This window comes from Brachypodium distachyon, chromosome 2 (assembly GCF_000005505.3).
Source record: "Brachypodium distachyon strain Bd21 chromosome 2, Brachypodium_distachyon_v3.0, whole genome shotgun sequence".
Taxonomy (NCBI): domain Eukaryota; kingdom Viridiplantae; phylum Streptophyta; class Magnoliopsida; order Poales; family Poaceae; genus Brachypodium; species Brachypodium distachyon.
In genome coordinates, this window is record NC_016132.3 from 55976355 (window position 1) to 55989413 (window position 13059).

The 13059-nt window shown below is 43.9% G+C and overlaps 2 protein-coding genes across 3 annotated transcripts; both read right to left on the reverse strand.

The window, feature by feature from the left end:
- Positions 1-345: 345 nt before the first annotated feature.
- LOC100829890 (magnesium transporter MRS2-F) lies at positions 346-5268 on the reverse strand. 2 transcript variants are annotated; one of them, XM_010234410.3, is made up of 6 exons: positions 4667-5262; positions 2879-3133; positions 2312-2440; positions 1826-1995; positions 1538-1673; positions 346-1035 (listed from the first exon to the last, which is right to left on the reverse strand). In XM_010234410.3, exons 1-6 carry the CDS (start codon positions 5039-5041, stop codon positions 733-735), a joined length of 1368 nt encoding a protein of 455 aa, XP_010232712.1. In that variant the 5' UTR covers positions 5042-5262; the 3' UTR covers positions 346-732. The 2 variants fall into 2 exon arrangements, with proteins under 2 accessions (XP_010232712.1, XP_014754704.1); XM_014899218.2 differs by lacking the exon at positions 2312-2440 and having other exon boundaries at positions 4667-5268.
- A 325-nt stretch (positions 5269-5593) lies between these two features.
- Positions 5594-10497, reverse strand: LOC100830193 (E3 ubiquitin-protein ligase RGLG2). Its single transcript, XM_003564838.4, has 11 exons — positions 9811-10497; positions 8765-8849; positions 8534-8674; positions 8340-8453; positions 8161-8258; positions 7356-7435; positions 7098-7203; positions 6859-6986; positions 6564-6759; positions 6400-6456; positions 5594-6268 (listed from the first exon to the last, which is right to left on the reverse strand). The coding sequence occupies exons 1-11, from the start codon at positions 10117-10119 to the stop codon at positions 6188-6190; spliced, it is 1395 nt and encodes a 464-aa protein (XP_003564886.1). The 5' UTR covers positions 10120-10497; the 3' UTR covers positions 5594-6187.
- Between the last annotated feature and the right edge of the window lie 2562 nt (positions 10498-13059).

Genomic DNA, 13059 nt, shown 5'->3' on the forward strand with positions numbered 1-13059 from the left:
ATGGAGTAGGCCTGAGGCAGTTCCTAAGGTATGGTAGGAGTAGTATCAGCAAAGGTTTGTGCCAAGCTTAGTTCCATTTGGGTCATCCCTGAAAAAAAAGTTTCCCTTTGGCGCCTGAATTTTCGTTTAATAAGCTGTATTTTTTCTTCTCTTCAACAGGAGAGATGCAATTGTCTGTATAAACTTTTCGTCTACTCAGTATTGACGCAAACTCTCTCTCAGTTCAGAATAAGTAGCCATAAAAATACAAGCATTCGCAACTGTTCAATAGCGCTGACCAACTAAGTACAAACCAACAAATGCATTCACACTGTCAGCTGTAATAACATTGAGAAGAACTCTCCCTCTGGCAAGACATGCTAGTAACATTACGTCAATTATTTAACTCATTTACAACAGTTTACATATACAATAACAGTAAAAACTTTTACAACACATGCACCAGCGGTCTCCACCTAGTGGGGATCAACAATTGTGCACCCAAGTGTAATTGCAAAGACTGGGTTGCTATGACAGTATTGTGGCAACAAGTTATGCAGCGATTGTCTTCCAGTAAAACTACCTATTTTCTTACATAAAAAAACTTTCATCTTCCCCTTTTAATATTTTCCTGGATAGGCAACAGGTATGAATTTTCAGGCAGCGATACAGAATCAGGCTAGAAACTGCAGTCTGTTACAGAACTTTGTACAGCAAGATTTCTGCAGGAGCAGTTTACCATGGGTTGCGCCATCACTGCAGTAGCCCACTTCTCTTCCCCCAACCCATGGCTACTATGTACAGAATTGCACAGCCGACAACGGTTCCCCAAGTGGTTTCCCAAAACATCACATTTGCTGCTGCTTTCTCTTCTGGGGTTTCAGGATTGTAAAGCGATATACCAATGTTCATCCCGAAAAGACCAACAACGGCCACTCCAGCAGTAATGACAACTGTCGCAGTTGAGAGCATTACTCCCATCTGTAGAAGCTGATTTTGCTTGTCATCCAACATTATGTTAATATAATCCTCGGTATCATCAACATACTCCCTCAGCTTCAAGCAAAGATACAACAAGTATAAGCTTAAGAATTTGATTTACAATCCTTCTAGATACTTTACAGCAATGTCTAATGGTTAGAAAGAATATTGCTAACAGCAAAAGTCACATCAGATATATCATTCTAAAGAACATCCAATAAAAGAAAATAAGGAAAAAAATGAACTCAACCAAAACAAAACATTGTCTTATGATATAACCATAAACTTCTAGGGTGCCCTACATACAAAGAATATCATGTTTAAAGGCGTAACTTCAGTAAGCCGACCAAAATGATTTCTTCTGTTATTGAGAATTTAGGCATAACATTTTAAAACTTTTACCACAGATTTATTTTATGACATACGGTAACAGCACTTTATGCTCTCAACATACAACCTATATCATCACAAAATTTGCAATCCTGATCAAATACTTCCTGTTAACAATAATAAGTAGGCAGGAGCTCGACAATATTTGGAATGATGCAAGTAACACCAGAAACAGAAAAACTCTTACATGAGAAAGTTTATTAAGTGTGCCATCAATTTGCACAAAGTAGGCCTCTAAAAGCATCTCCAACTCTTCAATGTCCGGCTTGTAACCATTAAAGCTACCATTGCTTCCATCTGCCTCACTTTTATAATCTCCATCCCTGCACATAAATGAAATGATTGCATAGAATGAGCATACCGATACATACATATAGTTGCATACAAACTAGTCGGGGCTATTTATGGTCCATGGAAAACCCCGATTGGATTACATCTAAAAGAAGAGTAGAAATATCTTGCTTTGATGACTTGCCTATCCTCCTTCAACTTATCCTCCTCCAACTGAGATGGACTATCAACCTCAACTCTGGGTTCAACTCTGGGTGAAGCATCACTGATATCTTGTCCAGTAAGTTTTTCTGTCAGGTACATTTCAGCCATATCCATTTCGTCATCCAGTAGATGCTCAAGCTCATCCCTTACCTATCAAAAAGATTGTTTTTATCAAGGTCAAATATGTGAGAAGATAGTGCACAAAGTCTAGAGAGGAAATGTGTGCAGAAGGGTGAAGTGAAGGATAGAATAGATATAGAAGAGTGAAGCTGGGGTGAAGGTTTGGGTGGTTTGGGGAAATTCACATAGTTATGGAGCTCAACAAAACATTGATATCAAATGTAGCCAACAGAATGAAACAACAAATTATGTCTGACGGCACCTACCTATGATACAGAGGCAGACGAATTTGACAGCAAGATTGACATGAAATAGATTGAATCATCAAACAAGTTAAATTGCCTACCTTCTGCACACGACCAGAGATTGCCACCAGCCGGCTCTTAATTTGCCTGACTCGCTCAAGATTCAGTGTACTGATCTTTGAAGTTAGCTCATCCAATGCTGGATATGCCTCTTTTTCCAGAGTCACGGTCTGAAAAGAGGGGGCCAGTCACTGTCTACAAGTAGATCACTTTCTGTTTATTTGTGAGAACTACTGATATCTCAAAAGGTAATTCGTAAACTTTACTACTCAGATAGATCAGCTTAAGGGCAGCTTCTACAAGAAGCACGGCTCCATCTATCTATAAGTACAATTGAAACCAACAAGGTCAGTGACTCAAGTTCCTCTAATAAGGCCAGGATTATCGAACTTCTAAAAATTGCTCCAACAAGGCCTCAAGTTCCTCTAATAAGCCATGTGAAGAAATTACCCAACATCCTATGTGACAAGAATGATTTAGGTAGCAAACAAGCCATAATGTGAACCATAACTGGCTAGAACATGCTATCCTTTGATGGCAGATACATCAATCCAGTTGTATTCAAATATGTTGAACCAAAATTTCCAGATATAAGATGAGACACGTACTTCTTCTTCCAGAGATCTACAGGCTGACTCAAGGCACACTTCAAGCGCACGGAACTCAAAAGGTAAAACCTTGGTGCTTCCATCTTTCGCTGAAGCCAATGTTGGCACTCTGCTGCTGTGAGTCATTTCATTTTCACCCGATGAAATAGGAGTCTTCTTACTCATATCCAGTTCATATTCTTTAGATGAACTAGGAGCAGGAAGTGGTGAAGCAATTGCGGATGAGTCACCCTCCATATCAGTGAACTCCGAAGCCTATAAAAAGAAGAAGAAAAATCACATAGTAATACAGCCCTTTATCACAATTCAGTGAATTCACAATATTGCTTTAGCTAGAAAGCAGGAAATCCAAGTGGGATAGCCTAGAGTCAAAATTAACAGTTGACACAGAGAGAGGAACCCTCAGAAAAGAAAACTATTTGGCCAATCATATCCTCTTAGGGCATGTATAACGTGAGGAGCTTATATGTGAGTTCTTAAAGAGAGAGAATACAGCCACATCATCAAGCACCTATGTAGAATTTATGTACTCCAATGCAAATCTTTTTTTATAGGTGCTTAGTTAGCTTTTTATACGTCATAAATCCGCACTAGCTTTTTAGAAAAGACAGCTCGTTTATTCAAGTGAATGATTCACTGGATACAGGCATCCTGAATACATCCAGGAACACAACATCGGTAAACCAAACGAGCTGAAAACTCACTTGATCTAGCCAACAAGTGAGCTGCTTCATTTGCACTACGGCTAACATGAACACATACTCCCTCCGTTTTTCTATGTAAGGCGTGTAAAATTTTCACTCAAATTTCGAAATGTAAGGCGTGTGCTAACCCACGTGAGCCCACCACGGGTCGCATGCCAAGAGAACAGGCAGTTTCCTTCCGCGGTAGTTAATTGCATGCTCTCAGTTTCGCTAATTGCACGGAGCAGTATCTATCCATACGGTCCATTTTCTCTCTGATGGTTGCATGCACAGAGAAGCCAGCTTTGCCATGCGCGGCAGTTGAGATGCGGGTGATTATATACGTGCGCCTGATTGTTTTGCGTTAATATTCGTGCAAAATTATACACGCCTTACATTAAAAAACGGAGGGAGTAAGTGCCTCATAAGCATTGGTGCCTAATCAAGCATTCATGCTTCAAAATAAGCACCAATGCCATCTTACATGGCAAGAAAAATCTTTTCATTTTGGCAAGCGCCTCTCTAAGCACTTGCATGGCACATGCTCTTACATGCCTCCAATCACTAGAGTGCATTCACCCAGACATAAGAATTATTATGCGACCGTGTGAAGTTCTGATGTTATTTGGTAAAATGTGCAGTTCAGTTCACCATAAGCCACAATAGAATACAACAGAAAGTAACTTGTATCCTTGGAACCATTTGGCGTTTGGACATGTTTGAAAGCATAGATGCTCTAACAAATGTACTCGACGTCAAGAACAGCACCAGCGAAATTGGCCAGCTGCAATTGCGAGAAACCATGAAATATATCTGATCCCGCGTGATACAACACACCAAAGTATAATTCTTCCTAGCACAGGCAAAATTCAGGCACTAAACCAGTAATGTTATGTTTTCACATTTCCATGTCTTGTTTCAGATTTGGATAAACAATGCCAAGCATTGACACTACATATGAACTCGAATATAAAATAAAAGGGTTTCCACACACTTTTCTTATCCACCCACAATTCAGATATCTTGCCATGGTTACTACGAAATCATAAGCCTAGAAGCAAGCAAATGATGAATCGACAGCAAGACTGTTGTAAAGAAAAAAGACCTGGTCCGAAGAGGAAGTGAGCACGCGGGCCTGGAGGTCGCGGACGAAGCGCGCGAAGTCGGGGTCCTTGGAGTTGGGGAGGAGCACCTCGGCGGCGGTGATCACGGCCTTGACGCGCTCCAGGTTGACGACGATGGCGCGCTCGCGGCCCAGGATCGTGGACGGGTAGGACAGCAGCGGGTCGAGCACCCTCAGGTCGCGCGCCGGCAGCCCCGTCCGCGCCATCACCGCGTGCTTCCCGGCCTCTTCCACCCGCGCCCGCCCCGTCGCCGGCACCACCAGCCACTCCCGGCTCGCCGCCGCCGCGGCGGCAGCCCCGGCCTTCCGCCTCCCCCCTCCGCCGCCGCCGCCCGGCGGCGTCGTCGAGGGCCTCATCCTTTGTTCCTCGTGTTAGGGTTTCGACGGCGAACGTCGACGAGCGCGTGCAAGGATCCGTAGGTATGTGCGGTCGGCTGCGAGGGTATGTCGATCCCGAGCTAAAATTGGGGGTATTGCCCGCAAATGTTACAAGAACAAATTCGATTGGGTTACCATCAAACTCTCCCAATGCATTGTGTTTTTTAGAGTAATCCTATTGGGCTTGCATGCAGCTGTCCGCTCGAACGACCCAGCCTAATTTCTACGAAGACCGGAAGATGGCCAGGCCATGCAAACTACTCCATCAGCAGTATCAAAAGGCTCCAATGAAAGGCCCAATGGAGCTGGGCTAGTCAATTTCCTCTCATGTCTAAATACATCTAAATTTTGACAAACTTTGACAAACTTGTCTTTAGAGGCAGAAAGACGCGGCGAATAACAAATTTAGATAGGAGTACGAATCTGGGAGTCATGGATGAAGGAGTATCCACGATTGTACATGTTGCAGCGGGAACTGAAAATGTGGAATCTAATTATCCAAATGACGGAGGTAAAGTTACTACACTTCAATGGAAATAAAAAAAGAAAGGAAATATTATTTTCGATCATTTGAAAACTGCGGATTTGTACAAGCGCATCAAACAACAAAACAAATCTCGGGTGAAAAGAATTCTCTAAACCTGATGTCAAGTATCCTGATGAAAACAAATAGCCATATGTACACACCATGCAAGTACCACGCCGAGGCATACCGCATACACAATCTCGATCCATCAGCAGCTTTTTTCGCTTTTCGTTTTTTTTTCATCTTTTTTTTGGCATGGCAGAAGTCACTGAAGACTCCTGGAATCCATCTATTGCACTGCAGTTCGGAACATTCTTGGTTGGGCACAAATACTCGAGACATCCCTGCTCCACCTTGGAGCGGTGGACCACCAGACCTGCAAACCTCAACAGGGCGCAAGCCAATTCTCCTGCTCCATCTTGGAGCAGTGGATCACCGGACCTGCAAACCTCGATGACGCAAATCGATGCCTAGTGCAGCCTCTACAACCCGGTCAAAACTTCCAGGGATTACGCTTGGAGCTTGCTATCCATCATCCAGGGTGAAGCAGGGTGGTCTCCATTGTGCCATCCATTTGCGATGATCCAGACCACCACCTGCTAATAAAGCTTTATTCTTGTAGAGATGGGAGTGCGACAGATTGGGCATGACTGGAGGGTCTGTCCACAATCACAGCAGGTCTGCAAAGTAAATACTTTGTTAGAAAGGATGTTGATGCTGACGTTTCAACACACACCCAAAACAGAAAATGATTTCCAAGAAAGCAACGGCAATGTGCTGATCTATGGAGGAAGAGTGTGATGTGCGTCACCTGGTGTCCACAGCCAAAAGCCATGTCTTTCGGGTTCACCAGACAGATAGGGCAAACCTGTAGATGAATAACGTTAGTACAACATTCAAGGCTGTACATTCTGCTTACACAAATAGGAAATTAAGAGATCGAGCAACGTGCATTCATGACACATGCAAGTTTACCTGATTGTCATAAGCAGAAGACGGTGCAGCAGGGGTCGCAGTTTGTGCAGTTTCATAGGGAGGATACGAGGATGATGATGTACTACTCTGCGGGTAACTTGGTTTACTAAAGCTCTTAGATCCATAAGAATAAGCATCATGGCTTCCAGTAGGGGGAGGCAGAGGAACCCTTTCCGGAGCCTTCAAAGAGCGGCGACTGTTCGACACGTTAATAAAAGTCAGCACACACTTCTGAATGAATGAACAATTAATAGAGCAAGCATTTACTGTTCTTGAAGAGGGAGGGGGAACATACCCTAAAATTCCTAATTCCACAGTTGCTTTGTACTGTTGTGGTATCTCCATCAAGGCTGACAGAGCAAATGCAGCCTCTTTCCTTGATTGTGGCATGTTTTTGGACATTATCTCCGAAAAATTCACAAACTAGACAAGTATAATAGATCCAGTGTTACAATGGTATCAATCAGTTCATTCAAAGAAAATTATGACATCAATCATCTCGGTTCTTTATCACTATGTTCCTTAGTAACTTACTTGGAAATTGTCAAAAGCTCGGGCAGGAATGTTGTCATCGAATTCCTTCATCATGTCCCAGGGGCCATCACCAACTCCAACTAACACAATAGATAACGGCAACTCACTGCATATAAAACAAAAACTGATGCAATGAGCAACATCCAAGACACAGGGAAGCAGGTGAATTCTGCGGACATAATAATGCAAAGTAGGCAAGGTGCACATTAGTATGAACCTAACACTGTAACAACTAACAAGGAATTATGAATGACAAACCTGGCCCTCACAATGGCATCAACGGTCTTCTGCTCTTGGGAACTCAGCTGCCCGGATGCAGTATCTACACTCCTTGTAACCTATGTTTATGTATGAGGAGTTAATAGGAGAACATAAAAAATATCCAGTTGTGAGGTTTGTATTGCAGGTAGAAACTGAAAATAACACATCTGCAAATATGAATTGTTTGACCAAAAGTGAAGAGACCCCTTCAGACTACAGGGTCCGGATTTCTGACTGATTAAGTAAGGATACATATCCTGTGAAAAAGGTCTAGATGTTGCGAACGCATAAAAATCAAGTGTGTTCTTCAGAAGTTATATAACAACAGGGAATGATATTGATCTTGACATTATGCATCCTTCCATATATCTCATATTTTTAGAATCTTTGGAAAAGTTCAGCCGTTTTTCATAAAAATTTGAAGCATGTAAACCATTACCGATTTATAAGATGTTTGCCACAAAAGAAAGACAGAAAGTAAGGCATGCCACGAGTCATCGGTTGAATTCAACCATGTATGAACCATGGTCATAGGAAAAAATAATATAATTCTGTATCTCCATTTAAGCAGTATAAAGCTCCATCTAAGCACAGATTTATCTTGCTGCTCTATATACGAACACTCCAGATATGCATACCAAGTACCATCAAACAGTCATGCAGATTCTAATGAAAAGGGGAAAAGTTCTTGCAGAGAGAATTCAATAATCTACGTCAACCCTGTCTCACATACCCACTGCTCAGAATTACAAACTGCACAATTGCACTCCTCATAGAATTAAGTTAAAGTGCTAAATAGTACCTGCCCATCAGCAATTATCAACAGAACATGGTATTGCCCACCACTTTGCTCCACGATGGTCATAGCCATCTCAATAATTGGTGCAAAAGACGTCGGCCCTGTTGAGAATCAACATTAATAGTCATACTTAACACATGTACTGAACCTACTTGAAAGACAGAGGAGTAACTTAAGCTTACCAGCTAACCGCAAATGTGGAACAAGTTCCCGATATCGCTCTAGAGCTTCTGAGAAACCATTGCAAGGTCTCTCGTCAGGATAAAAACAGAAGACATCTTGGTCATGTGTTGATGCTAAAAAAAGGAAATAGTTGTGTTAGAATTTAGAAAATTAGAAGAGTGCAAGAAGTCATCAACTATTACACAATCATTACCATCTCCAAACCCAAAGCAGGGAATCAAGTTATCTTCATCAAATTTTGACATTGTTTGTCCAATAATCGAGATGGCTTGTTCATAAGGATTCGGTACACTGCTAATGTGATGTAGACTACGTCCATGGTACGAGAATTTGCCTGATTGAGGAAAAACAAGTCATAAGCATCAGGAGCCAATGCAGTGGAACAGATATGAATAAAGCTAAAGACTGGTGCATAAGCACTAACCTGTCCACTCATTACTCTTGGTGAAATCAATGCCAACAATAAGATTGGAAGACTCGAGTCCAGCTTGAGCTAGAGCATCAGTAACCTAAAAAAAATACCAATCTTAAATAAACCAGTTCAGGGGAATATCAGTAAATACTTCCTCCGTCCCATATTAAGACTCAAATTTGCCCTAATATGGATGAATCTATACCCAAAAGTGTCTAGATACATTTAATATTTCGTCACTTAATATGGCACGGAGGGAGTACCAATTACTGATGTTATCGAAGCCAGTATACAGAAAGAACGCCAGAACCTAAGGAAGTCAAGTCAACAATATGTTCATTGATAAACAACTATGCCATATAAGCAACCAGTCGTAGGCTCGTAGCAAGAAACTTACTAGGACTTGCTTAGAGAAACAGGTAAGAAAGTTTGGCATAAATATATTCATTTATTAATCAGACAAGGGAACAGTCAAAAACAGTGCCACTTTCTCCAATATAGGGGCATCAACTTGACACGTTTAGTGAGGAACATTCAGAATTTGAGACTCGTGGATTATTTCCACGCATAGCCATATCCAGATACCCTTTTTTGAGAGGACCAAGCAACACATACCAACTACAACCGAACATACGAGTACCAAGTTGCAACCACAATAAACCTTTCTAATTCTTCTAATGAGCTGTGAACACCAAGCCATTTATTTTTGTGTATGCGAATCTGTATCAACAGTAATCGACAGTTGACCATCAAATCAACTTGTGATCTCGTGCTGATTGAGCGTAACCTCCTCAAACTGGTTGACCAATTATACAGCATCCTGAACCCCCTAGAAATTTCGAGCGGCTGCAGGTTGACCGAATATGGAGCACAAATCGGTGATGCCATCAGATTCCCAGCAATCCTAGGATGAGCATATTCGAATGTAAAGGTGTATTCGAATCCGAATCCACCCAGTTCAATGCTTTGAAGCATAAGATCTAACATCCAAAGTAACACCGAAAAGCCGCAACAAATATTCCCATCTCGACTCGAAATTAAAGCAATCGCGGGGGTACCTGATCCACCGACTGGAAGTCGTCGGCGATGCGCGAGTAGCGCCTGTCCAGGCGCGGCTTGGAGGCGGCTCCTCCAGCCCGCGCCGGCGTGTGGGTCGCGGCGGGGGGCGGGTACGCCGGGTACGGCGCCGCGTACCCTCCCTGCTGTGGCGCGCCGTAGTAGCCCCCCTGCTGCGGGTCGCCGCCGTAGGGGTACCCTCCCGCTCCCCACTGCTGCTGCGGCGCAGGCTGCTGGAACGACCCGGAGTGGGCGTACCTCCCGTGGCTGCTCCCGTCCCGCGAGCTATTCCTCGATTGGCTCCCTCCCATGGCGACTCTCTCCCTCTTCCTCTCTCGGACCAGGCGATTCAGCGGGAGGAGAGAAGGGTATTTCTGCGGAACCAGAAGGACGGCAGTGGTGTGGCCGCGGCTTCCTGTAGAAACGGCGGCGGTTGCGGCGACGAGGACGACCGGGTGGGGATGAAGCAAGCGCGCGCCGCCTTGGAAATCTGTGGAGGTTCGAGGATGCTTCCGGTGGGCTTCCTTCGTCTCCTCGGTTGGCGTCGCGTGTCCTGTTGGAGTCTGCCGCTGCTACGGCGTGGCTGAGTTGGAAAGTGGCTAGAGTTTTGATTCAGGTTCTGACTTTTTGCGAGAGGGGTCTCTCAGTAGTGGTCAAGGGGGCAATCGAAGGCTGGATAGCGGGCCGATGCAAGTATATGTAGCAGAATATATATCCACCCACCGGCTCGCTCGGTCACGCGGTTCCCATCAAACTCCTCCTTCCACGTGCAGGAAATAGCGAAAACTTACCACAGGAGGAAATCACCCGGGGGCCGCGTCTTGACTGCGTGGAATCTTCATGGTTCCCTCCTTTTTTAACTTGGTCTTCAAAAGCAAGCAAGCTTTTTAACTCTAGACAAAAAAAACGGAAGGAAGGCTTCTATTTTTTGAGAAAAGGTACGGAGTACTCCATGTACCATTCTCACACCTAGAGGCAGTTTTTCCCTAAAATTGTTGGAAAGCCAAGGGAAAAGCAAATGAGCTTTTGGGACAACAGGCGTCAGGGCGCATGTGTACATGTGTGTTCCTTTTTGTTGCGCAGCCACTCAGCCAGCATGTTTTGTTCGTATTACATGCCGTGATGCCGATACTCCATCTAATCCTCCAAAAAAGGGGCACAATTAGCACGAAGTGAGTAGGACTAGTAAAATTGCCTTTCTCGTGTTATTTATTGGCGCATGTGCCGTGCCTTGTTGAAGGACAAAAGTTTGTTCACCTACGCGCGAGCGACATTCCCAGCAATTTCATGCACCCTCTTGTGATTCACAACCAAACCGTGCACGGTGCACCAGCGTGTCCGTTCTCCGTTGGGCGTAGTTATTTTTCCGTTAAATATATCCACGGTGGGTGCTACCGACTTTCGTTAAGGTTTGTTAATTTATTTTTCCCGGAAACAATTCGTGGAACAACCTCCAAATCGGTTGGTTTTCTCGTTTGATTTATCGGACCGGCCGTGTGTAGTTTGGTGGACCGCATCCAGACGCGCCCTCCTGGAGGTTTCTTTGGCACCACTTCCAACGCTCCCTCTTGACACACTCTCAGGTCATTCTCAGGCATTTTGTGAGTTGTGACAATTAGATCGGTCTTGTTTAACATCGTCATTCTGTTTGGTTAAATGTGTTCGCTGTCCTAGCTACCACTGTTGACCAGGTTAAATGCTCAGGTTTTCGGGTCGCCGCTATTTCCTCCTGAATTGACCCACCGTGTTCAAATAAAACACATAGTATCTCGGATGAACCAGTGACCGTGGTTTACTGTTATTCTTATAAGGATTGTTAGGCTGTTTCGCATAGTAATTACCCCGACAGTTACTGGCGTATGAATACATTCGGATTGACGGTACTAGTAGTAGTTAGTTGTACAACCTATACGACTACATGGCCTGCTGTCGTTCTTCTTTTTAAATTTGTGGTCGCTCATTGACGTCACGAAGCCTGTACGTGTTTGCATCATTGTGTGCATAAGCAATGCACACTAATAATATAAAAATTTCAATCAAAGAGAGAACCGTATAATTAAGACGACGTCGACTCACGACCCAAGGTGCAGTGGTCAGCGACGTGCTAGCCACATTGTCTCGAAAGAACACTACTGGTATTAGTATAGTTAGAGTAATATCTTAGTTTTAATTTGTATTCCAAGGTCCAAAAATACTAGAATTGATATACTATACATGTAGTGGATAAAGTATATCGGAGTATTTTTCAAGAAAAAAAGGTATAGAACGGGCAATGTCTACGCCACGCTGAATATGACAACGACGTGTATACTTAACTCAGAAGAAACCAAAGGGTGTGGTTTACCTGTTCCATATGGATTTAGGAAGGATATAGCATAGCAGCCAGGAAATGATCCACGACATGCATCCTTTTTTCCGAATCCGATCACCGGCCGGTCCTCATCTGCACCGTTCATCGTCGATCGGACCATCAGACTGGTGCAGCCGTCGCCCTGTCACAGATATTCCCCATCTTTTGTTGACGTCGAACCTTGGGTTACGTGGTGAAGCGGGTTAACATCCTATTAGCCCCTTCCAACGCCATTTTCTTAATCTGATCCATGCTTTCGGTAATAATCAAGGGTCCCGGTGATAATGATAATGCTCGGTTCTAGGAAGCTTAGAAGAAAGGCGATCGATCCGGCCAGTTTTGTTTATTCTTAGTCGAGTAAACCATTTGCTTGCTAAATCCATTGCATGGAGAGAAGAAAAAAAGGTGAGCAAGTAGCCGATTATCAAGCTAAAAGTCTCTCCTAATGTATCTAGTACCACCCATTGCTTTTGTATTCAAACATTCAAGTCTCTTCTCTCGGCTCCATGACAAAATCTTTGACTCCGCTCCTGCCGACTGATGAATGTCTCCTCTAGCTAAGAAGTACAGAGAAATCGACAGGCATGCATTCGCCTATTGCATGCCAGGAAAAAAAAAAAGGCTTTTGTAATTTGCCACTACGTTATGGATCCCTTACCCGATCGAGGTTGGCCACGGTAGCAAGTCACTCTGACGCGCGAAAGGCTTGATTACGTGCGGCCACTGCAGTGCAATTGTGCAGGAACACGCGCGCGCTCACTCGCATTCGATTTCGATCCAAAGTTATCGTCGCGCCTCCGTGTTGACCCAAGGAAATTCAAACACGCGCAGCGGCGCGCGCCACGGTCTGAAACCAGATGCCGGTTTTGCTGGCACAGCAGAGTAGCACATGAAGACGTTC